Raw genomic sequence first — 24,903 nt, forward strand, 5'->3', positions numbered from 1 at the left:
AAACTGGTGAACCAAGAGACGCTGTCTCAGACTTCCATTAGGAAAATGGTAACAGTTTTATCCTAGAACTGGGAAGGTTTGATTCTAGTGAAGTAACCGGGAACAATGTGTTGCCTTAGATAAGCCACAATCATCTTCTGGGCGAGTTTGTCCCTCAGGTATTTGATATCTGAGGTTTGCGTGTTTATGATAACTACTATACCAGGAAAGCACGGTGCAATGGAACTTGCCTTCTGTTTGGCACTAGAGAGAGGAAGAAAGGGGAGGGAAGTGGGAGTCAAGGAATCAGCCCGGAACGCCCAACTAGGGACCGGGGCCGGCGGGCTTCTTCAGTCGACGTCACTAGGGCGCGACGGCTACTCTTCCAGCAGCAGCGGCACATGAGGTCCCACGGTGAAGTCGAGTTCCGGGGCAATAGAACACATCACTCTCGAGTCCCCGGGAGGCTTGGGTCTCAGCATCCCTTACCCAGGTTTATCACCATAGGGCACAAGGGCCGGAGCACTAAGAGCCCCATCAGGAACCTTTAAGAGCCGAGCAGCAGAGCGGCTGCGCGGGGCACGTGCTAATCCTCGCCGGAGTCCCGGCGATTGGCTGTGACGTAACTTCCGGCGTGAGCGGCGAAAGCCGGGAGGGCGAGCAAGAGAGCTAGCAGGCAGCAGGCGGCAGGCGGGCGGGTGGCCGGCCGGCACGGAGGGAGGGAACGAGCAAGCGGTGAGCAAGCCAGCGAGGGCGGCCGGGTCCCGAGGGCAGTGGAGATTCCTCAGGCCCCTCCGGCGCCCTCCCCGGAGTCCACAGCACCTCCAGCACCCAGCGGAGCGGACACGGCCCTGCCCGGCCATGGCCTCGTTGCTGAAGGTGGATCAGGAAGTGAAGCTCAAGGTAGCGGCACAGCTCCGGGCCTCCTCATCCCTCCCTTCGAACCCCCAGCAGTCGGACCTGCTCCCCACTCCCCATGTCGTCTTTGTCTCCCTGGGGACACCAGCTCTGAGCTTCCGCTCGGCTCAACCCAGCCCCCCACGCCTGGAGACGGCATTGGAGAAGACGATATAGGGTGGCTTTCTGCCCTGCTTCTGGTGATGGAGCGCACCAGGTTCTCTTCCGCAGACACGTGTTAAACTCAGTGCTTTAGGCTAGTGACAGGTGGAAGTCCCCCGGCCCAGCCACGTCCCCGCCCCCGGACGCTGCTACTGACCCTGCCTTTGGAGGCTTGCCTATTGCGTATGATAGGCCAGGTCTGGGTGGGAGTTGGCACGTTTGTGATCTCACATCTTTCAGCTTTTGTCTGTTTATCAAATTCAGAGGATTTCAGACGACCAGAGAGAGGGAGGGACAAAGGGAGGGGGTGGAAGGGGAGAAGAGCAAGGGGGAGACTGACAGGTGCTGGCCTCCAGCTCCGACATCCTCTCCTGAGATGGAGAAATGGATCCGCAAAAAAATAAAGTATTTGCAGTCTGGGGGCCTCTCACCTTCTCATTATAATTTCAAGGTGAGGGGAGAAACAGCTGCATTTGGGGTTCCTCATCCTTGCCCTTGGTCATCAGGTGTTGAATTGCTCTTTTTGTTGATTTTAGGTTGATTCTTTCAGGGAGCGGATCACAAGTGAGGTGAGTGTTGTAAAGGAGAAAACAGGTGTTGGTTAACAGCTGGGGGTTTCCCAGAAAGAGCTATACGGAGGGGGTGACTGTCTCACGTTTATTAACTCAGGTGTGTTTCCTCTGTCTAGGCAGAAGACTTGGTGGCAAACTTTTTCCCAAAGAAGTTATTAGAACTTGATAGTTTTTTGAAGGTGAGAGACGTTTTTATTGCTTTAAATGAACTCTTTGGTACCTGTCTTTGAGACAGGTGGGGCAGATTGTGTGTTGATTCTGTTCTCTTGTGTACTACTATAAGGCACTCATTTCCTTCACAAGAAATACTTCTCTCTCTCTCTCTTTTCGTTTTTGTTTGTTTGTTTTGTTTCTTTTTTGTTTTTTGTTTTTTAAACTTACACTAATACTGTTTTGGGGTGAATGCCTCTCTTTCAGGAACCAATCCTAAATATCCATGACCTAACTCAGATCCACTCAGACATGAATCTCCCAGTCCCTGACCCCATTCTCCTCACCAATAGCCACGATGGACTGGATGGTGTGAGTGTCTTGCATTTATGTTTGAGTTTTTAGTATTTTATTTCTTGGTAAGCCTTGGGATGTACTGAGGACATGGGCTTTGCTTGTGGGATCTGGGGTTCTGTTTCAGGTATGGTGACTCCAGAATACTAATTTTTGGACCTTTAGTTTCACTTTTAACAAGGTGAGTATGTTAGTGCTGCTTCCAGTGTTAGCCTGAGTTTTGTTTTTTGGTTTTTCGAGACAGGGTTTCTCTATAGCCTGAGTTTTAATTAGTTCTAAACTAGCTATAGTTTTTTGTTTTTTGTTTTCCCAGCTACCTGGCTTTCCCCATGCTTCTGAATAAGACTTTTCTGTTCAGTGCGTTGTGTCTTGTGGTAGGAAGAGAAGCTATTCTTGCTACAGACCCTGTCTTTACTGTCTCATTAGCATCTGTATTTTGCTTTGTTTTTTGAGATGGGGGTCTCACTATGTAGCCCTGGCTAGCCTGGAACTCCCTGTGTAGATCAGGTTAGCCTCAGACTCATCGAGATCTGCCTGCCTCTGCAGTCGTCTAAATGCTGGGATGAAAGGTGTGCACTACCATGCCAGCTAATGCCTGTACCTTATTAGTTCCATGTCCACATTGTGTTAGAACACCAGTGATACTATAGTTTTGTCTAGATTCCTGTGTTTTGTTATATAAACACTGTACCACTGATTTATATTAGTGGCTTTCTGAACTATCTTAATTATTTAATTATAACTGATTATATGGTGGCTTAGCACTCAGCTTGTCTGAGGAAGGAGAATTGTGAGTTCCAGACCAACCTGGGATACATAATGAATTGAAGGCTAGTTGGGACATATACTGGGATCCTTTCTCCAAAACAAAGCAAAATAAATCTGCAGTTAGGGTAGAAACCATCTTAATTGCCTGTGTCCTTAGCTCCCAACATTACTCCTAGTATACAGAAGGTACTGTTTGCTCTGAGTTTGTGGATTGAATCTTGTGTTTATTTTAGAACCAACAAATTTGTTCATACTCCCTCAATTCTCTACCTACCTTGATTGCTTTCTTCATGGTTTTTGTTTTTTTGTATTTCGAGACAGTTTCTCTGTAGTTTTGGTGCCTGTCCTGGATCTTGCTCTGTAGACCAGACTGGCCTCGAACTCACAGAGATCTGCCTGTCTCTGCCTCCTGTTTTATTTGTTTGTTTGTTTGGTTTTTGGTTTTTGGTTTTCGAGACAAGGTTTCTCTGTGTAGCTTTGCGCCTTTCCTGGATCTCACTCTGTAGACCAGGCTGGCCTCGAACTCACAGAGATCTGCCTGCCTCTGCCTCCCCAGTGCTGGGATTAAAGGCGTGCGCCACCACTGCCCGGCTCCTGTTTTTTAAAAACAAAATTTTTCCTGCTCCTGACTGTTGAAAAGCAACACTGTTTAGTGGGTAGGAGCATGCCAGCTCCTTTCCTTCTGTCGAGTTGGTCCTAGGGGTCCGACTCGGGTGGTTAGGCTTGGCAATACGCACCTCACCTGCTGATCTGCTCCACTGGCCCCTTCAGCTGCCTTTTTAATGTCTTATATTTGTTGTACATTTGGCCTTCTCAACTAGAGTGTAAGTTTCTTTGTGGCAAGAACCTCTTTTAAAAACTTTATATGGGGGTTGGGGATTTAGCTCAGTGGTAGAGCGCTTGCCTAGCAAGTACAAACAAGGCCTGGGGTTCGATCCTCAGCTCAAAAAAAAAAAAAAGCTTTATATGTATTGGTGCAGAAATTAGTACGATAACCTCTGGGGTCCAGGAAGGAATTAAACTTACTCGTAAAGTATCTTGTAATGGGCATGTGGTGTTAAATGCAAGCTAATTCCTGCTTCCTTATACCCTTAGCCCACTTACAAGAAGCGCAGATTGGATGAATGTGAAGAGGCCTTCCAAGGTAAGAGCTACCCATAATCTAGGCTGACTAGCAGTCCTGAGAAGTGGATGTTGCTGGTGTTCACCAGCTGAGGTCTGATTTAATTTCTCAGGATCAACACTTGGTGCCTTCCTACAATGATCATCGCTTAGTCTAGTATACCAGGAGGGACTGACTTCGTGTAGAGGCCACAGAGAAGGCTTGGAGGCAGGAGCCACCCCTCACAGTTGTCACAGAAGACCATGTCCTGTGTCATTTCCCCTGTAGTAGTAGTGGTTACCTGAAGAATTAAGGGGCAGTGGGGTCATTTAGCATTGTGAAAGATAAAAGGCAAAGGTCATTACCTCTTCTAGGTCTAAGGAAGAGGAAAAGATGGAGGGTGCTTTCACTTTTCCACTGCCTTGAACATGTGACCTTGATGTATCTTCCAGGAACCAAGGTGTTTGTGATGCCTAATGGGATGCTGAAAAGCAACCAGCAGCTAGTGGACATTATTGAGAAAGTAAAGCCTGAGATTCGGCTGCTGATCGAGAAATGTAACACGGTAAGACTGGCTAATGACCTAGGGCTGGACCCAATAGCTCCACCTGAGCTATGGAATGACGGTGGGGTTGGCAGGCTGAGCCATCTGTCCCCAGCAGCAAGTACCGTGTATCTCGTGGCTTTAGTAGGAAAGCCCAAGGTCCTACATGCATTTCATCTTCTCACACTCTAGGTCAAAATGTGGGTACAGCTCTTGATTCCCAGAATAGAAGACGGGAACAACTTTGGGGTGTCTATTCAGGTAATGTGTCTCCTACAAACGGGAAGCTGCTTCCCTGCTTGGTCTCTGCTTTGGTCTCCAGTGCTGCTGTAGGCGGCACGGGAGGAACCTGACCTGCCTGTCCTTCCTGGCAGGAGGAAACAGTTGCAGAACTAAGAACTGTCGAGAGTGAAGCTGCGTCTTATCTGGACCAGATTTCTAGGTAGGGCTGCTTGGGCTGGACCCAGAACACTGGCTGGTGAAGTGGGAAACATGTTCAGGGTCCCCTTCAACTGCTTCTCATTTTTTCCCTCCCTCCAGATATTATATTACAAGAGCCAAATTGGTTTCTAAAATAGCTAAATATCCCCATGTGGTAAGTAGGGGTTTGGGGTTGGAGGGGACATGGCAGGATAGGTAGGGATGCTGGGAATGAGCTATGGACAGGCATTGGGCATGGAAGACTAGCCTCTCCTACTTCCTGTGCAGGAGGACTATCGCCGCACTGTCACAGAGATTGACGAGAAAGAATACATCAGCCTCAGGCTCATCATCTCAGAACTGAGGAATCAGTATGTGAGTAGAGTCAGTAGTGAGTAGACAGCCTGTAGCTAGCTGTCCTGGCTCCTCTTAGTCCGTGGTGGTCTCTTGAAAACTGAGGTTCAGAATAAAATGAGTGGAATGGCTAGGGTGGAAGCTGCCTATAATGCCAACTGCTCAAGAGATTGAGCAGAAGGGTCCCGAATTTGAGGCCTGCTGGGGTACACACATAGCTGTTCATCATTGAAGGAATCTAGTTGGGAGTTGCTGTTCTGTCTAGGTGGGGTTTGTATACAGCATATGGATGGTTAAGCAGGGGTATGGGAATCAGAATGATGGCTTTGTAACCAGAGTCCAGGTAATGGGTGAGTTGTTTGTTTTATTTTGTTGTTTGGTTTTTTTAGACAGGGTCTCACTTTGTAGCTTGGAGCTCACTATCTTGGTGTCAAGAGTCACAGAGATCCACTGACTCTTGTCTCCCAAGTGCTGTGATAAAAGATGTGTGCCAACCTAACCAGCTAAATTTTTAAAAAGATTAGTTCTTTGAGTGTCAGTATGTGTACATGTGAGAGTGTGGGTACCTGGGGTTACCAGAAGAAGGGGTCAGATTCCCTGGAACTAGAGTTAGTGGCAGTTGTGAGTTCTCTGGTCCTCTGTGAGAGCAATTTCTGATCCTGGCTGCTGAACCATCTCTTCAGCCTGGGAAATGTGATCTTGGTCTTGTCCAAGCTCAGACTTTAGTTTCTTTTCTGAAATGGGAATTAGATTACTGATTATAAACATGGATTTTTAGCGGTAAATGAGGCACCACGTTAAAGGGCTTCTTAGACCTCTTGTGTGGTGAACACTTGGAGCCAGCTCAGGGTACAGAGGAGTAGAGTTACCTCCCTTCACTGCATCAGGTGAGATGGTAGGGTAAGGTGAGTGATTGCTTGGCGAGGCAGAGGTTGAAGAAATGAGTGATACCCTGACCTTTCCCTTCCCAGGTCACTCTACATGACATGATCCTGAAGAATATTGAGAAAATCAAACGGCCCCGGAGCAGCAATGCAGAGACCCTGTACTGAGGCCAGGGCCAGGGCCAGGGGACTCTGTGAGTCTGGCTCAAGACCGACATTGCCTTGGTTTGTTACATGACTATCGTGATGGGGAAACTGGCTGGAAATAGTAACCACACCTCTCTGTTTTTAGTTAGAGTCTAATGAAACTCTCATCTAGTTCTGTGATGTGTTTACCTCTTTTTTCAGGCCTCAGGAACTCTTCTCTCTTTCCCCCAAACCCCACACCCAGCCTGTCCTAATTTCTGGAGAACTCCAGGTTTGTGCAAGATATTGGCACAAGAATAATTGTGGGGGTTTTGTTTTTTCTTCTCCTCCCTCCTTCCCTTGTTTTAAGTTTCGTGATTTCTTCCTTTCAATGGTTAGTCGGTTAAAGCTGGAGGAACTAGGGAAAGTGTTAGGTGTCTTTTAGAGAAGGGGAGTGGAGGTGGGAAGGATGTCTCTTCCTGTCACAAGGCCAGTATCTCTTGCTTCTGTGGGACTTGGGGTCCTCCTACCACAGCTGCCCTGGTGGTGATGCCTTTCCACCTGTCTCTGTCCCACCTTGAGCCTGACCATGACAAGGGATACCTTTGGCCTTCAGCTGCATCCCTAGAGCTCCTTTGGATGTTTTTAATAACTGGGGTTTTCACATATACATGTGTACGCATGTACACACGCCTAGGGACATGTATACATGCTTCCTGCTCCATTATAGAACATAGCCTTCTTCCCTGCACCACTACCCCTCAGCCCCTGTCACACACTCGACACCTTACCAGGTGGCAGTTGTCATAGTTATCCACCCAGACAAAGTCCCAGGACTTCCCTCTCTTCTGACAGTGCAGCCGTTGTGCCCAGGGTAAGTTGAAGGAGAGCCGAGGGCTCCCAAAGGCCTTCCCTCTGTGACTGGGTTCCTTTGGTGTTATGCAAAAGCTGGCCCTCTGGCCCCCCTTGCCCTTCTGCCAGGCCGGCTTGTGTATCAGCTAGGGTGTGGGCAGCTGTGTGCGGTCCAGAGGCTGCTTGCTGACCCTCGCTGCGCTTTCCCTTTGGGAAAGAGTTCTCATATTTATAGTATTGTGCTTCCAGGGAAAGCAGAAATTCATGTGTATATGTGTCTGTGCACACAAACACACATGCGTGTGTGTGTGTGTGTGTGTGTGTGTGTGTGTGTGTGTAAGTGTAAATATGCTGCGAAGGTCAAACCCATAGAAGAGTTGCCTCCTTTTGAATCTTCCAGAGATATCACTTGTTACAGCTTTTGTGTTAACCCCATCAGCCTCGAAGTGAGAGTTGCTATCTGAAGTTACCCTGCCAGTGACTCTCAGTGTTTCTCTGGCTTTTATTCCTGTCTTCCAACTCCCAATCATATCCACCTGGGATGCATCATTTCACTCCCAGTATTCGATGGAAAAGGAGTCAGGATGCTCTCTTCCCGTGAACAGTGCTCAGTAACAAACCAATTGCATTCTAGTTGGGCAGCACTCCTACCCACCCTCAGATCCCTTCAGCTAAGCCCTTCCTCCTCCCACCATGTTTCTCAGCCTCCCTTTTTGTTTGACTGTTCCACTGCCCCTCCTCACCCCACCACCCTTGGATTGTAATGTACAATTCTTTTACCATGTCAAGAAATTATTAAAATGCAGGTACTTTGACCTCTTTCTAAAGCTGCAGGCCCCGGTGCTGTACTCTGGTGACTAAGGGACATAGTGGGCACGAGGGAGCATTCAGACACCCACCTTCACAGATGCTCCGGCCAATCTGTTGTGTGTACATTTGCTATTGAACTGCTCCTTTTCACATCATGGTGGCAGAAGTGAAGCCTCTGACCAGGGAGGGAGGTGGCTCCTGTTTTGTGTCAAAGCTGAATTCCAGGAACTTGAGGCTGCCTCTGTCCATCCTTCCCGGTGATACCCGTGAGCTACCAGCAGAGGTCGCTGTGGCTCCGTGTGGGAACAGCGGCTCGGCCTCACCCTGTCGTTTTCCTTTTCCGTCGTTATAGCTTTCCTTTCTACATAATGCTTGAACTTCTTTGAAGGGACCCCAGGGATTGGTGTCCCTCTGAAATAAAATACCCTCCCCTTTTCCAGTAAGACTTTGCAGAGGTTTAAGGTCTCCAGCAAGGAAGGGACAGCTATCTGTTCTGTCCCAGAGCTTAGTGCCACTAGCTAGCAAGCAGCTTCTGCCTGCCTGTGGGATTACTAAGCACTTGTGTGTGTGACCACATTTATTTTATTTTATTTATTTGTTTATCAAGACAGGGCTTCTCTGTTTAACAGCTCTGGCTATCTTGGAACTCACTGTAGACCAGGCTGGCCTCAGACTCACAGAGATCTGCCTGCCTCTGCCTCCTGAGTACTGGGATTAAAGGCGTGCGCCACCACCGCCCAGCTATTTTATTTTATTTTATTGGTTTTCTCTGTGTAACAGTCCTAACTGTCCTGGAATTTACGTTGTAGACCAGGCTGGCCTCGAACTCACAGACATCCACCTACCTCTGCCTCCTGAGTGCTAGAATTAAAAGACGTGCGCCACCATGTCTGGCTGTATTACTACATTTTAATCAAAATGTGTAGAGTACTTTTGTGTCTTGTTTTAGACAGGTTTCATGTCTTAAGGCGGTTGTCACTGAGGTTGCTGACCTATACCTCACTGTGTAGTCCAGCTGGATTTGAACTCCCAATAATCCTCTTTGAGTGCTAAGATTGTAGACATAAGTGACCATGCCCCACTGTGCCTTTATACGCCAGAAACTCGAGATAAGTAGTTCCTTTAAGGCTATACAATTTAGATGGGTTCATTGTACAAATCTGAACACAAAGCCCAGAACCTCAACCAGTATTTCTCACTGCCTGGATAGAATAAGGCCAGAGACTCCCAAGTCAGGTACTGCTAGGTCCCAGGTAGAGCTGAGTGCTTAATGCTAAACTGGGCAGAGGATCCAAGAACTATTGGTTGGGGCATCATTCTGCCAAAGAGGCATTTTATTAGTACTTGTGTGTAACTCAAGGAAAGGATTGTGCATCAAAATTGCCTTCTCAGAACTGTTTGTTACAAGGTAGTTGTCTAAATGATGGAATGCCATAGTTAGTGACTGTTAGTTGGAGTTTAGGGAAGGAACAAGCTGTGCGTGTAGAAGTAACATCGAGCCAAACCACAGAACAGAAATTGCCTGTCCAGCCCATGGGGTGGAGTTTTGTCCATTTCTCTCCATCATACTGAATATAAGCCCTGCCCTGATGTCAGAAACAGAAAAGAGCGGTTCTTGGGACTGATTGCGGCTCAGCATCAACCATGAATCTCAAGGTGCTGCTGGGCTTTCTGGTACTGTCTCTGCTTACTGTGCTTGCTCTGGTGTATGTCCTGCTGACCAGGCAAAGCAGTTCCGGCCAGCCTCCTCGGTGCCCCTCCATACCTCCTGGAATTCATCCCTGGACACACCCTGACCAGAGCCAGCTGTTTGCAGACCTGAGCCCTGAGGAGCTGACAGCTGTGATGAACTTTCTGACCAAGCACCTGGGGCCAGGGCTGGTGGATGCAGCCCAGGCTCGGCCCTCGGACAACTGTGTCTTCTCAGTGGAGCTGCAGCTGCCTGCTAAGTCTGCAGCCCTGGCCCACCTGGACAGAGGGGGTCCCCCACCTGCCCGGGAGGCGCTGGCCATCATCTTCTTTGGTGCACAACCCCAGCCCAATGTGACTGAGCTGGTGGTGGGGCCTCTGCCTCACCCCTCCTACATGAGGGATGTGACTGTGGAGCGTCATGGTGGGCCTATACCCTATTACCGGCGCCCCATTCTGACAGCTGAGTTTGTTCAGATTTGGAGGTATTTAAAAGAAGTGGAGCTCCCGAAGGCACCCACCTTTCTGGCTTCTGTCTTGAACTACAATGGCTCCACGTTGGCACCTCTGCATTCTTCTGCTAGTGGCTTCCGTTCAGGGGACCGGGCTACTTGGATAGCTCTCTACCATAACATCTCAGGTCTTGGAATATTCCTTCACCCTGTGGGGTTGGAGCTACTGCTGGACCACAGAGCCCTGGACCCTGCCCGCTGGGTGGTCCAGCAGGTCTTCTACCTTGGGCACTACTATGCAGACTTGGCCCAGTTGGAATGGGAATTTAAGGCTGGCCGCCTAGAAGTGGTCCAGGTCCCTCTACCCACACCAAATGGGGCTTCCTCCCTGAGGTCTCGAGTCGCTCCTGACCCCCCTCTTCCCCCTCTACAGTTCTCATCCCAGGGTTCCCAGTACAATGTACAGGGAAACTCAGTGGTATCCCCCCTCTGGACATTTACCTTTGGTCATGGGGTGTTCACTGGCTTGAGGCTTTTTGATATTCGGTTTAAGGGTGAGCGTGTGGCTTATGAAGTCAGTGTCCAAGAGTGTCTGTCTGTTTATGGTGCTGATTCCCCCAAGACGATGACGATCCGTTACTTGGACAGCAGCTATGGGCTTGGCCGGAACAGCCGAGCCTTGGTTCGGGGGGTGGACTGCCCCTACCAGTCCACAATGATGGACATCCATGTACTAGTAGGCACAGGGGCAGTCCACCTGCTACCAGGGGCTGTGTGTATATTTGAGGAGGCCCAGGGATTACCCCTTCGAAGACACCACAATTACATTGGGGGTCATTTCTATGGTGGTTTGGCCAGCTCCAGCCTTGTGGTCAGGTCGGTGTCATCAGTGGGCAACTATGATTACATTTGGGACTTTATGTTGTACCCAAATGGGGCGCTTGAAGGGCGTGTCCATGCCACGGGCTATATCAACACAGCTTTCCTGAGTGGAGGAACTGAGAGCCTCCTCTTTGGGAACCGCGTGGGGGAGAGAGTGCTGGGGGCAGTGCACACACATGCTTTCCACTTCAAACTGGACCTGGATGTGGCAGGTGAGTTCTTGGACTGGGGCTTGAAGATAGGAGTGGGCAGGAAGCTCCCAGATCAGGCTGCAATCTGAAAGGTTAAGAGGAGGGACATTCTAACCCTCTGGTTGCCAGAAGGGGAAGGGAGGATTGTCTGAGTGCCACTGCAGTCACAACTGGGTATCTGGCCAAAGATGAAAAGGAGTTATTTCTTTGTCCAGCTCCCACCCTCTGCCCCCTTCCCCCCAGATTTACAATTGTGAAACTAGTTTACATGGAATGGCTGTGCCTGGCTCCCTTAACTTTGAGGGACCCTCTTGGTCAGTGAACTGACCCAATGGGAATTGGATGAAGCTAGAGCCAGCCAGCACTTGGCTACTTGAGCTTAAGGTGGTTGGGTGGGGCATGGACCTGAGCAGAGGTAATCAAGAGTTTTCAGTAGGAGTCGGGGATGCTGTGTTGTGTATGGGGAAGGAGGGTGTTGGGATTGGGGGCAGCTCTGTGGTTAGTGACACTACGCTGTGGGGAAGGCCATCCTCTCCTGTTATCACTATGAGCAGTCCCCTCTTAGGGCAAGCCTGGGATAGGCTGCTTCTGCAGATTCTGTGGAGGAGAGAAAACAACTCATCAAAGCACAGATGTGGACCCATAAAGAAAAATCTACCAGACCTCAATTTCACAGTTGGGGAAACTAAGGAGGCAGTGGAGATGGAACAGGAAGTGGCTGCCCAAGCGTAATGTCTGACAAAGCATATGTCTTGTGAAACATTGTCTTGAGCATGAAGCCCTGGCATGTGTGTGTTGCACACTATACTTTGTAGTGTTTTGTTTTGTTTTTTTTTTAAAGATGTATTCAGTGTTCTGTCTGCACATACCACTGCAAGCCAGAAGAGGGCACCAGATCTCATTACAGATGGTTGGGAGCCACCCTGTGGTTGCTGGGAATTGAACTCAGGACCTTTGGAAGAACAAGCAGTGCTCTTAACCTCTGAGCCATCTCTCCACCCTGTTGGTGGTGGCTTTTGGTGGGGGTGGTGGTGGTGGTAGGGAGCAGAAGAACAAAAACTAACATGATGGCCATAGATTATAATATAATCTGCCATACTTAGACTGTGACTCTCCACTTAGAAAATCCTCAACATCTTTGGGCATAATAGAGCCTGCTACCAGATACTAGGTTTCTCTCGTGTGTGTATCATGGTCACATTTAAGGGAACCAAATGTCCTGAGCCTGAAGGAAAAAGTGATCAAGTACTGTGTTGGGAGATGCAGGGTTTGAGTGCAGGCTAGGATTTGAGAAGCTCCTTGGTAGTGGAAAGCTGTGAAGCTTACTTCCCAAAGACATTGGCAGTAGCGTCCCCTGTGCTAAGAGAATGGAGTCCTAGAGCTGAGAGGAATATGCAGGGGCCGTGGAAGAGGTCTGGGTCTTCCAGGTCACTTCAAGTCTCTCAGTCAAGTCACAGGAAAGTTTCAGTCAGCATATATGCTTTTTCATGTATTGAACATAGCCATAAAACAGTATTATGTTTGCCACAGAGATTCAGAAGGTAAGAGAAGCAAACTGCTCTAGGGTCTGCTGGGTGGGTCGATGCTAATAGAGCCTTGTGTGTTGTGGCTGTCCATAAGAGTCTCTAGCTGTATATGACTGCCAAGCAGTTTATTTAAAACTGGGTTGCTCTGTATAGTAGACTGGCTTTGGATATACTTCCTTTTTTCCTTTTCTTTTTTAAAAACAGGGTCTCACTGTAGCCCTGATTATCTTGGAGCTCTCTATGTAGATCAGTCTGGCCTTGACTTTGCAATCATCTCCTGCCTCTGCCTCCCAGGTGCTGGATTGCAGGTATATACCACTGTGCTTAGCAATACTGAGAGCTCTTTAAATACAGCTAGTGTGTCTGGAGAACTGAATTTTTAATATATGTAGCCACATGTGACTAATGATTATCTGATTGAAATGGTGGGTTGGAAGAAACCAGCCTAGCACTTGCCTGAGCTCGTGACTCCCAGCACAGGATACTCTGATGCCTTCGGTCAGGCCAGAAATACAGGCATCGAGATGAGACCAAGGATCCTGTGCAAGCCACCTCACCCCAGTGTAGAACTCTCCCTTCCCTTGCCCTGACAGGTTTGAAAAACTGGGTGGTTGCTGAAGATACGGTGTTTAAGCCTGTAGCAGCTCCCTGGAACCCGGAGCATCAGCTACAGCGCCTACAGCTGACCAGGCAGGTCCTGAGCAGGGAGGATCTGGCTGCATTTTCCTGGGGGAGCCCCCTTCCTCGATACCTTTACCTGGCTACCAACCAGACCAATGCCTGGGGCCACCAGCGCGGGTACCGAATCCAGATCCACAGCCCTCTTGGTGTACATGTACCTTTGGAGAGCGACGTGGAAAGGGCTCTCAGCTGGGGGAGGTGAGGAGGGCCCTGGGAATGGGTGTGAGGGAAGGACTTTGTCCCCCAGAAGCACTCACAGACCCTGGACCTGCCTTCAGATTCAAGTAGATGTGGGATGGGAAATGGTCTTAGAATCTGAGCCAAGGGGCTTGTAGGCCAGTACAGCTTTGATCTTTCCAACATTACCTTCTTACAATTCCTGGTCAGATACCAGCTTGTGGTGACCCAGAGGAAGGAGGAAGAGGGCTTCAGCAGCAGCATCTATTACCAGAATGACTTGCGGACCCCGACAAAGATGGCCTTTGCTGACTTCATCAACAATGAAACCCTCTTAGGAGAGGTCAGTGGCTTCAGAGATAGAGGAGAAGGTCTTCTCTTTTCCTGGCATCTTGGCCATCCAGCCTCTGCCCAATACAGGCCATCCCTCCTGGGGGAATTAGTTAGGACCCTGGCACCCTGCCAGCTCCCTTCACAGGTCATGAGGTGTTCTGTGTAGGAATATGGCTGGCAGAGGCAGAAGCCAGGCTGGGGCTTGAGAAACTGTAGCTAAGAGGAGAGTCTTTGCCTCCAAAGGCCTCCCTCTTCTCCTTCCTACAGGATCTGGTGGCTTGGGTGACAGCCAGTTTCCTGCACATCCCCCATGCTGAGGACATCCCCAACACAGTGACTGTGGGGAACAGCGTGGGCTTCTTGCTCCGACCCTATAATTTCTTCGATGAAGATCCCTCTATCTTCTCCCCTGGCAGCGTCTACTTTGAGAAGGACCAGGATGCGGGGCTCTGCAGTGTCAACCCTGTGGCCTGTACCCCACAGCTGGCAGCCTGTGTCCCTAACTTGCCCTCCTTTTCTTATGAAGGCTTATAGGCCTGAGGATGGGGTAAGGCCCCAGGGAGTGAGATGCATACACCTCTTCTGTCCTACCTGCCCCCTCCCCAGTACCCCACCCTCTGTTCCTTAGAAAACAGCCTCTTTCCACACTAAACCCTTGGGTTTCTCTTCAGGGCTGATTCTTGCCTCCTGTGTTTTCTTTTGTTGTTTGTTTCTATTTGAGACAGGGTCTTTCTGTGTAGCCCTGGCTGTCCTAGAACTTGCCAAATAGACCAAGCTGGCTTCAACTCGGTAGAGATCCGTCTGCCTCTGCCTCTGCATTACCGGGATTAAAGACATGTACCACTGCTCCGGGCTCCTGCTAGTTATTTAAATGATAATTTATTTTAAAAATGTGTTTGGAATCTCAAACAAAATACCACAAATCCTACCATTTCAAAACTTGCTGGGGTTCGCATTATACCAGGACTTATCTTATGCATGTGTATCTAAAAAGAATGGTTGTTATGTGTAATTGACAATAAAATGGTTTGCAAAAATTTGACTTGAGTTTATTCTCTTTGGCTTTTTAAGGCATGTGGAGTTCCCAGGAGAATATTAAGAACCCTAGCCAAGGAAATTTAGCAACAGAAAGGTCCACAGGGAGGGAGTGTAGACCTGGCCAAGGAATGTTTCTTGGGAAAGAGGCTGGAAGTGGGGGTTTCCTTGGCAAAACAATACTTCATAGAGAAAGCAGAGAAAGCTCTGGCCCTAGACAGGTGGGAGTTGGGGAAGAACTTGGTCTGAGGGGCACAGGCCTATGGAGCAGACCCCACTCCTTACTGGTAGTGGGTTTCCATGCACAGGCTGGAATCCTCCCCTTCTCTCAACCTAAACGCTGACCCAGAGAGCACAGTCTGATTTGGAAGCTGGAGGACAAAGCCATGTAAGGTCTGTGGATATCACTGCAGCCAGCTCAGACCCGCCTCCCAACTCCGGCTCCAGCCTCCCTGCTCGCCACCCTCAGCAAAAGCATCAGGAAACAAAGACGGTTCTGCTAGCGTCCAGAACGTTTTCTGCTAAAAGCCTGTCCATCTTCAAGAACAATGACCCAGAAGACCACCCTGGTGCTTCTGGCATTGGCTGTTATCACCATCTTTGCCTTGGTTTGTGTCTTGTTAGCTGGTAGGAGCGGAGATGGAGGTGGAATGGGCCCACCTCCCCATTGTCCTTCCATTCATCCTAGTGCCCAGCCCTGGACACACCCTGACCAGAGCCAGCTGTTTGCAGACCTGAGCCCTGAGGAGCTGACAGCTGTGATGAACTTTCTGACCAAGCACCTGGGGCCAGGGCTGGTGGATGCAGCCCAGGCTCGGCCCTCGGACAACTGTGTCTTCTCAGTGGAGCTGCAGCTGCCTGCTAAGTCTGCAGCCCTGGCCCACCTGGACAGAGGGGGTCCCCCACCTGCCCGGGAGGCGCTGGCCATCATCTTCTTTGGTGCACAACCCCAGCCCAATGTGACTGAGCTGGTGGTGGGGCCTCTGCCTCACCCCTCCTACATGAGGGATGTGACTGTGGAGCGTCATGGTGGGCCTATACCCTATTACCGGCGCCCTGTGCTAGCCAAAGAGTATATGGATATCGAGGAAATGGTCTTCCACAGAGAGCTGCCCCAGATTTCTGGGCTTCTCCATCATTGTTGCTTCTACAAACACTGGGGACACAACCTGCTAAAAATGACTTCAGCCCCCCGTGGTCTTCAATCAGGGGACCGGGCCACCTGGTTTGGTTTGTACTACAACCTCTCAGGGGCTGGTTTTTACCTACACCCTATTGGCTTGGAGCTGCTGATAAACCACAAGGCCCTGGACCCTGCCCTATGGACCATCCAGAAGGTATTTTATCAAGGCCGCTACTTTGAGAGTCTGGCTTATCTGGAGGACCAATTTGAGGCCGGCCAGGTAAATGTGATGGTGGTACCAGCCAATGGCACAGGTGGGTCCTGGTCTCTAAAGTCCTCAGTGCCACCAGGTCCAGCTCCCCCCCTGCAGTTTCATCCCCAGGGACCCCGCTTCAGTGTTCAGGGGAATCGAGTAGCCTCCTCATTGTGGACTTTCTCTTTTGGCCTTGGAGCTTTCAGTGGCCCAAGGGTCTTTGATGTCCGCTTTCAAGGGGAGAGAGTGGCCTATGAAATCAGTGTCCAGGAGGCCATAGCCCTGTATGGTGGCAATTCACCAGCAGCAATGACGACCTGCTATATGGACGGTAGCTTTGGCATTGGCAAATACTCTACCTCCCTGACCCGTGGGGTGGACTGTCCTTACCTCGCCACCTACATGGACTGGCATTTCCTTCAGGAATCTCAAGCCCCCAAGACACTACGCGATGCATTTTGTGTGTTTGAACAGAACCAGGGCCTCCCGCTACGGCGACACCACTCAGATTTCTACTCCCACTATTTTGGGGGTGTTGTGGAAACCATGCTCGTGGTCAGATCTGTGGCTACCTTGCTCAATTATGACTATGTGTGGGACATGATCTTCCACCCCAACGGGGCTATAGAAATCAAATTCCATGCCACAGGCTACATCAGCTCAGCATTCTTCTTCGGTGCTGGTGAAAGGTTTGGAAACCGAGTTGGGGAGCACACACTGGGCACGGTGCATGCCCACAGTGCTCACTACAAAGTGGACCTGGATGTGGCAGGTAAGATATCCTGAGGGAGATAAGGGTCTTCCAGGAGGGGAATAAGTGTCATTCACAAAAGAAAGATTTGGTTGGGTTGGGGATTCAGCTCAATGGTAGAGCACTTGCCTAGCAAGTGCAAGGCCCTGGGTTCAATCCTCTGCTGGAAAGAAAGATTTGGCTTCCTTTTGGGCTGGCTGGGAGAGAGGTGGCAACAGGATTTACTTGGATCTTAGCTGCCTAGCTGGGTGCAAAGCTGCCAGTTTCTATACGTGTGACCTTAGGAAGTCTTGGGAATGGCTAAGCTCAGGGAGAAGGCAGGATCTGCTTTCACAGAGTCTCTTGAGCTTACATGGGCCTCTGTTCAAGCAAGCAGCTGTTTATTTTCCAGATCAGCTCCGCCTGGCCTGTGGTGCGGCAGTGTCTGAGGATGTGTTTGGGTTTGCTGAGTCCCTGTGCATGCAAGTCAGGCTTGAAAAAACCATTCCTCTGCATTTCTTTGGGAGTTGGGCCCTCTGCTTCCCTGGTTTTTCATTTCTTTCTGGACACCATTCGCTTCAGTGCAGCGGTATAGTAAATACTGTGGAGAGTTCTAGGAGGCTCCTGGAGTTTGTGGTCACACAGACAGCCAAGGCTCCATGATTTCCTGAAAATCGTCTTTCCATTTTTTCCTCCCCTACATTGAATCATCACCTGATTTTTTTTTTCTGTTCTGAATATGAAATATCTCAGAGTTCTCACAGAGTCACATTCTTTCCATTCCTATTTTTGGAGACAGGATTTCTCTGTATAGCCCTCGGTGTTCTGGCTGTCTCGCTTTCTAGACCAGGCTGGCCTCAAACTCACAGAGATCTGCCTGCCTCTGCCTCTTGAGTGCTGGGATTAAAGGCGTGCGCCACCACCGCCAGTGTCAGCCCATCTCGGCACTTTTAATTCTGGGATCCACTCTGTGTACAGAGAGCTGTCCCATGAATACCCGCCTGCAGCTGCAGGATGTCGCCTGCAGAAGAACTTACTTCACTTCTGCCAGCTCTGCCCACCCCAAGAGTCTCCCTGGTGTTCTGCTATGGCTGTGCCCACATGCTCCTAGGTCCTGGGCACAGAGTCCACAGGTTTTCTGTTTTAATTCAGGCTTTACTCCTACCTTGAAGGCCCTTCCAGGACATTTCTTTTGATGATATCCTTTAAGGGTAGACAGAAACAGTGTCCTGGGGGTTGAGGCAACCCTGTCCCTGCCTGCACCTATAGTCCTGGAATACTGATCCTGTTTCACCCAGGCCTCCTCACCCTACAAAGCCAGGGTGTGGATTCTCTGACCCCTGTGAGCCTGTGAGAGCCTGAGGGTAGTGACATAGTTTATTCAACTCTGTCCGCAGGGATAAGTGCAGGCCACAAAAGAAAAAAAGGAAGGAAGGAAGGAAGAAAGGGAGGGAGGGAGGGAGGGAGGGAGGGAGGAAGGAAGGAAGGAAGGGAGGGAGGGAGGGAGGGAGGAAGAGAGGGAGGGAGGGAGGGAGGGAGGGAGGAAGGAAGGAAGGGAGGGAGGAAGGAAGGAAGGAAGGGAGGAAGGAAGGAATCAAAGCAAGCTCATCTCTGAGTTCAAGGCCAGCACGGTCTATAGAGTGTGTTCCAGGACAGCCAGGACTAGACAGAGAAACCCTGTCTCAAAAAAACCCCAAAACCAACCAACCAAACAAACAAACAGATTTCTTTTTTGTTGTTACTTCTGTGTCTATGGGTTGTGTACATGAGTTGTACATGCCCCTGGTAACCAGAGGTGTTGGATCCCCCTGGAGCTGGAGTTCCAGACACTTTGGAGAGGTTCAGCATGGGTTCTGGGAGACAAACTCCAGACCTGTGAAAGAGCAGTATGCACTCTGAGCCTGATCTCCAGTACCTGAATATTCCAATTTAAAGGTTAATAGTTTTGTCTGAAGGACTGGGGAGATCTTGGGACAGGGAGTAAAGCAAAGAACCAGTCACTCCTGGGTACACTTTGGTCCCTACTCTGAAGCCAGGTGGATGCAGAAATGTCCGGAGCGGTCGAATAACTTGCCCATAAACACTTTACACAGGGTTGAAGAACTGGGCCTGGGCAGAGGACATGGCTTTTGTCCCCATGAATGTACCTTGGAGTCCTGAGTACCAGATACAGAGGTTGCAGGTGACTCGGAAGCTACTGGAGACAGAAGAAGAGGCTACCTTCCCCCTGGGGGGTGCCACCCCACGCTACCTATACCTGGCCAGTAACCACAGCAACAAGTGGGGTCATAGGAGAGGCTACCGCATCCAGATATTCAGCTTTGCTGGGGAGCCACTGCCCCAGAAAAGCCCCATAGAGAAATCCATCAGCTGGGGAAGGTGAGTGGCGGATGATCAGAGAAGGTTGGGGAGGTGAGCCCTGGGAGGCATCAGGAGCAGAGGGACCCTGGAAACAGTTCATATTGTTTCAAACACTGCCTGTCTCTGGGCACAAGGGGTGGGGTGGGGTGTCATTTCATCTTAGAGGACTAAAGCCAGGGAAGAGCCCTTTTCTGTCTTGGTGGTAGGGGCAGGTTGTACTTGAAATGGCAGGGGTATGACATGACCCTTCAGTGTGGTGTCAGGAGATCTACAAGCTGGTGTTGCTGTGTGAGTAGGTATGGAAGTCTGTCAGAGCACAGAGCTTGCTTCCATCATGAATGGGTATCATGATGGGCTTAACAACCATGGAGACCTAAACAGTGCCCTTCTAGGTACCACTTGGCTGTGACACGGAGGAAAGAGGAGGAGCCTAGTAGCTCTAGCATCTTCAACCAGAATGACCCATGGACCCCCACTGTGGATTTCACTGAATTCCTCAACAATGAGACCATTGCTGGACAGGTGAGCTGATGGTGGGATGAACAGAGATTGGGTACAAGGATGAGCTTAACCTCCCTTCAGATGGGTCCCTGAAAACCATCTGATCTCCTCAGAAGAGGAGTTTGCCTTTTGCACATTACTGGATGTGATCCTTACCTCTAGATCAGTGGTTCTCAACCTTCCTAATGCTGCAACCCTTTAGTACAGTTCCTCATGTGGTGGTGACCCCAACCATGAAATTATTTCAGTGCTACTTCATAACTGTAATTTTGCTACTATTATGAATCATAATATAAATATCTAGTATACAGGATATCTGGTGTGTAACCCCACAAAAGGGGTCGTGACCCATAGGTTGAGAGCCACTGCCCTAGAGAGACTTTTCCAGAGGTAAGAAGTCATGTGCAAACTACTGGGTCCTAAAGCCCTCAAAGTCCCAGCTTTGTCGACTGAGCCCTTTCCAGGCCTGAGGATTCACAGAGGGCTAGAAGTTACCAGAAGACAAACACAGACCACAATTCTCATCCCTGCCTTGAAGGGTGCATTCTACATGTCAATCTGCTCCTACCTTCTAAGGCCTGAATGCCCCGGTTCCAGAGTTACACCCTGGAGGCTCTTAGAGAATTAGGAAAGAAAAGCAGAAGTAGCCTATAGTGATCACGCTCCAGGGTGAGTAGGTAAAAGGCATCAGAGATGAAGGTGCAAGCCAGTCTCAAGGAGGCAGCCATTGTTCCTAAAATGGAATGAGCTTTTTACGTTTCAACTTCTGGGACATCCAAAGGAGACACTGTTTAAAGATTCAGAGATTCGTGAACAGGCCACTGTGTAGGGAGACTGTGTCTAACCAACCTCACCATCTTCTTTTTTTCTCTCCTGTTAGGACTTGGTAGCCTGGGTGACAGCTGGTTTTTTGCACATCCCACATGCAGAAGACGTTCCAAACACGGTGACTGTGGGGAACGGGGTGGGCTTTTTCCTCCGACCCTACAACTTCTTTGATGAAGATCCCTCCTTCTTCTCTGCTGACTCCGTCTATTTCCAAGGCGACCAGGATGCCAATGCCTGTGAGGTCAACCCCCTGGCTTGCTTGTCCCAGACTGCCACCTGTGCGCCAGACCTTCCTGCCTTCTCCCATGGAGGCTTTATTCACAAATAAGTGTCCCGTGGATGGACAGTCCAGCCAAGGTCCCTGGGATAAGAGGTGGGGAGAGCAGCAGCTGGCAGTGTACAGGGCCATCTGGTTCCTTCTGTCCACACATCTCTAATGTCTCCTCTCTCTTCTGCTGCACTTCCTGTCTCTCTCTCCCTGCCCGGAACATCCTGAGCATGATGCCCGACACACAGGGACACTGGCCTTTGTTGAGAGTGGCTGTACTGAGTTCCTGGCTAGGAGTCTGGAATGATGGCAATGGGCTTTTTCAGACGGTTCCTTTTTTCCTTTTTCTTTTTGGAATTTATTAAAAATGTTATGGTCACTTTGAGAACTCTGCAATGAGGATAATTCTCTAGAGACCCCAAAGTAGGGACTCCCTGACTCTTGACCATCCAGACGAGCTGTGAAAGGGTTCCCATCCACATTCCTCTTCACTTAAGCCTCTTCTGTCTCTCCTTCCTCTCGACCACACCGCCTGGATTCCTGCTTGCTCTTACAACTCAGTCCAAAGGGATGTCTGTCCTTCATATCCTCTCAGCCCTCATCTCCTCTGGTCCCAAGGCAGTGGAAATCTCAAAGATGCAATGGAACGTCTTATTGGAAATGACCAAGCTTGTTTGTCTCCTATCATCTACCACGTATCAAGAGTAGGAGTTGGCCAGGCGGTGGTGGCGCACGCCTTTAATCCCAGCACTCGGGAGGCAGAGCAGGCGGATCTCTGTGAGTTCAAGGCCAGCCTGGGCTACAGAGTGAGTTCCAGGAAAGGCGCCAAAACTACACAGGAAAAAAAAAATGAGTAGGAGTTGTCCCTGCTACAGCCCTGCACTGCACTGTGTAAGAAAACGGCCTAGACAACAGGCAGCTTGGAGTGGCTGGGGTTATGACAAATGGTTATTTTATTCCACGGCTCTGCATGACCATGGCCTCTGTGCCCTGCAGTAGTCAGTTTGGGACAGTGGAATAGAAACCATGTGTTGACCTCACAGGTGAGAAACAGAAATCCCTGAGACTCCATGCCCAAAACAAAGGCTGTGCACTCAGAGGCAAGCATGCAAATGATTATGAGAGAGAGAGAGAGAGAGAGAGAGAGAGAGAGAGAGAGAGAGAGAGAGAGACCCAGTTTGGAGGGACCTGCTTTTCACCGTTTCCCATCACTGTTTGACTTTCTTGAGATCTGGACAGGGACAGTACAAGGAAACACCAAGTGACTGGAAACAAGGCACATCATTCCCAAGCAGACTGACCAGGCCAGGCCCATTGTGACACAGTCTTACAGTGCAATCCAACTAAGCTAAAAACTGTTAGTAGTAACCTTCAGAGGGAAAGGGCATGTAGAGATGTTTATAGTTCATTCCCAGCTCGTGTTTTTAAAGGGAGGAGAATATAGAGGGATGTGATGGTGCACAGCTGTAATCCCAGACTCCATGTTGGGGGCTTGGCTGAGCTACATAGTGAGACCTTATCTCACAAATCCCAGGGCTAGAAATGTGGCTCAGTGGTAGAGTACCTGAGGCACAGCTATTTTGTTTTGTGTTTTTGTTTTCCTTTTATCTTTTTTTGTTTTTCAAGACAGGTTTCTTTGTGCAACAGCCTTGGCTCTCCTGGAACTTGCTTTGTAGACCAGGCTGGCCTGGAACTCAAAGAGATCCTCCTGCTTCTGCCTCCCAAGTGCAAGGATTACAGGCGTCTGCCACCACTGCCTGGCTCCAAGGCACAGCTTTACAATAGATAGATTTTTTTTTTTTTTTTTTTTTTTTTTTGCCCATTATGTACAGGGTCTTGGGCTTAATTCTCAGTACCACTAAAAATGAAAGAAAGGCAGTAGAGAGATGGCTCAGTGGTTAGGAGTGGGCACACTGCTCTTGCAGGGGACCCAAGTTCAGTTTCCAGCATCCATATTCAGTGCTCTCAACTACCTGGAATACCCCAGCTCCAGAAGAGCCAATGTCCTCTTCATGGGTACCTATACTCAGGCACATACTCCCACACAGACACAGACATATAAATAGAAATAAAAGAATACTTTAAAGACAAAAGAAAAACCAAAAATAAAAGTGCATATTTGTTTATTTCTGCATTGAAAAATGAGTAACATCGTTTACCTCCGGGGAGGAAGATGGGTGAGAGCAGACATTGTGTACTGCATGCCATTCTGGGAATATCCTGAGTTTTGAACCATGTGACTATATTGCTTCATCAAAATAAATAAGTGGGTTCAATCATGGACTGTCTTTTCTTTCTTTCTTTCTTTTTTTTTTTTCTTTTCTTTTCTTTTTAAATAAACATCCTGCGTGGTGGGGGAGTGGATAGCCTGAGGTCTTGAGACCTAAAGAAGTAGGTGGCCCGCAATACTGCCTGTGCCTTGCCTTTCTTGTATCAATTCTGAGGAAATGTTAAAGTCCAGCCGATAGCTCCCTCCATCTCCATTGCCTCTCAGGGGAGGGATAATGAGAAGCAGTGGGATGGGGGCTTCAGCTTGGCCAGATCCCAGGCTGGGCCAGAAGGTGAGGTACCGGGAACAGTTTTTTGTGCTGCTCAGTTTCTGAACAGAGAGATGAGGTGTTCAAGAGCTCAGACGCCGTGGATCCTTTCGCCTCCTTCCCTCTGTCCTGCTCCAATCCTCTGTTCTCCCACAGGTTGATGTGGAACTATGGATCAGGAAGGAAGGAGTCAGCGGGTGGAGAGAAAACAGATTCCAAAGAACAGGGGGTAGATGTCAGCAAGGCGCAGGGCCGACAGTGGCTGGCTTCATTGATAATGGGGCCTGGGGCGGACAGAGAAGGATGAAGAACAAGCAGATGAAGAGGTGGAGGCCAAGGGGATGTGTGGTCAGTTGTGCATTCTGACTTCATAACTCCCCATTCTTCCAACTTAATTAAGTTCTCCTTTAAATGCACATCTTTTGGTTCCCATTTTGCTGGTGAGTTTTACGACAACAATGCTAGATAGAGTCGTGGGAAAGAAGGGAACCTCCATTAAGAAATCGCCTCCATGAGATTGGACTGTAGGCAAGCCTGTGGAGCATTTCCTTTTTTTCTTCTCTCTCTCTCTCTCTTTTTTTTTTTCCTTTTGGTTTGTTTCTTGAGACAGGGTTTCTTTGTGTAGCCCTGGCTGTCCTAGAACTAGTTCTGTAGCCCAGGCTGGCCTCCAACTCACAAAGATCCACCTGCCTCTGCCTCCCGAGTGCTGGGACTAAAGGTGTGCGCCACCACCACCCGGCTTAGCCTGTGGAGCATGTTCTTAATTAGTGATTGATGGAGGAGGGCCCAGGCCATTGTGGGTGATACTGTCCCTGGGCTGGTGGTCTTGGGTTCTATAAGAAAGCAGGCTGAACAAGTCATGTGGGGAGAGCCAGTCAGCAGCTCTTCTTCATGGCCTCTGCATCAGCTCCTGCCTCCAGATTCCTGCCCTGTTTGAGTTCCTGTTCTGACTTCCTTCAGTGATGGACTATGATACAGAAGTGTAAGCCAAATAAACCCTTTCCTCCTCAGGTTGTTTCTGGCCATGGTATTTCATCACAGATATGATATTCTTTTTTTTTTTTTTTTTTTTTTAGCTGAGGATTGAACCCAGGGCCTTATGCTTGCTAGGCAAGCACTCTACCACTGAGCTAAATCCCCAACCCAGTGATGATATTCTTAACTAAGTCACCATCCTTTTATAGTCCCTTCTCCAGGCCTCTGGCAGCATCATTGCTAGTGGGAAGGGCAACAAGGGACCGCTATCTGCCACCATTTAGTTCATTGAAACACATTTGCTTAATGCCCATCTCTAGACAAAGAGCCAGAGTATGTATATATAGTAGTGTGTATGTATATGTGTGATGGAGCACACAGTTCCAT

The 24,903-nt window shown here is 49.3% G+C and overlaps 3 protein-coding genes across 3 annotated transcripts; all 3 read left to right on the top strand.

The window, feature by feature from the left end:
- Positions 1-596: 596 nt before the first annotated feature.
- Positions 597-7,991, top strand: Psme3 (proteasome activator subunit 3). Its single transcript, XM_036197637.1, has 11 exons — positions 597-882; positions 1,575-1,607; positions 1,727-1,789; positions 2,028-2,132; positions 3,978-4,026; positions 4,437-4,549; positions 4,721-4,789; positions 4,903-4,970; positions 5,069-5,123; positions 5,237-5,323; positions 6,274-7,991. Exons 1-11 carry the CDS (start codon positions 841-843, stop codon positions 6,352-6,354), a joined length of 765 nt encoding a protein of 254 aa, XP_036053530.1. The 5' UTR covers positions 597-840; the 3' UTR covers positions 6,355-7,991.
- Positions 7,992-8,833: 842 nt separating this feature from the next.
- Aoc2 (amine oxidase copper containing 2) lies at positions 8,834-14,639 on the top strand. The gene is made up of 4 exons (XM_036194512.1): positions 8,834-11,209; positions 13,308-13,593; positions 13,783-13,915; positions 14,173-14,639. Exons 1-4 carry the CDS (start codon positions 9,619-9,621, stop codon positions 14,437-14,439), a joined length of 2,277 nt encoding a protein of 758 aa, XP_036050405.1. The 5' UTR covers positions 8,834-9,618; the 3' UTR covers positions 14,440-14,639.
- A 584-nt stretch (positions 14,640-15,223) lies between these two features.
- Aoc3 (amine oxidase copper containing 3) lies at positions 15,224-21,758 on the top strand. Its single transcript, XM_036197095.1, has 4 exons — positions 15,224-17,088; positions 19,140-19,425; positions 19,800-19,929; positions 20,789-21,758. The coding sequence occupies exons 1-4, from the start codon at positions 15,489-15,491 to the stop codon at positions 21,062-21,064; spliced, it is 2,292 nt and encodes a 763-aa protein (XP_036052988.1). The 5' UTR covers positions 15,224-15,488; the 3' UTR covers positions 21,065-21,758.
- The last annotated feature ends 3,145 nt before the right edge of the window (positions 21,759-24,903 follow it).

This window comes from Onychomys torridus, chromosome 8 (assembly GCF_903995425.1).
Source record: "Onychomys torridus chromosome 8, mOncTor1.1, whole genome shotgun sequence".
In the NCBI taxonomy this organism is placed as follows: domain Eukaryota; kingdom Metazoa; phylum Chordata; class Mammalia; order Rodentia; family Cricetidae; genus Onychomys; species Onychomys torridus.

What these genes read in the sequence shown, in the direction of transcription:
- Aoc2 (XM_036194512.1), top strand. Translation starts at nt 9,619, where the DNA reads ATGAATCTCAAGGTGCTGCTGGGCTTTCTGGTACTGTCTCTGCTTACT. An exon ending in ACTGGACCTGGATGTGGCAG is followed by an intron (nt 11,210 to 13,307) that starts GTGAGTTCTTGG and finishes TTGCCCTGACAG; the next exon opens with GTTTGAAAAACTGGGTGGTT. An exon ending in AGGGCTCTCAGCTGGGGGAG is followed by an intron (nt 13,594 to 13,782) that starts GTGAGGAGGGCC and finishes ATTCCTGGTCAG; the next exon opens with ATACCAGCTTGTGGTGACCC.
- Psme3 (XM_036197637.1), top strand. Translation starts at nt 841, where the DNA reads ATGGCCTCGTTGCTGAAGGTGGATCAGGAAGTGAAGCTCAAG. An exon ending in GCCACGATGGACTGGATGGT is followed by an intron (nt 2,133 to 3,977) that starts GTGAGTGTCTTG and finishes TTATACCCTTAG; the next exon opens with CCCACTTACAAGAAGCGCAG. An exon ending in TGATCGAGAAATGTAACACG is followed by an intron (nt 4,550 to 4,720) that starts GTAAGACTGGCT and finishes CTCACACTCTAG; the next exon opens with GTCAAAATGTGGGTACAGCT.
- Aoc3 (XM_036197095.1), top strand. Translation starts at nt 15,489, where the DNA reads ATGACCCAGAAGACCACCCTGGTGCTTCTGGCATTGGCTGTTATCACC. An exon ending in AGTGGACCTGGATGTGGCAG is followed by an intron (nt 17,089 to 19,139) that starts GTAAGATATCCT and finishes CACTTTACACAG; the next exon opens with GGTTGAAGAACTGGGCCTGG. An exon ending in ATGAGACCATTGCTGGACAG is followed by an intron (nt 19,930 to 20,788) that starts GTGAGCTGATGG and finishes CTCTCCTGTTAG; the next exon opens with GACTTGGTAGCCTGGGTGAC.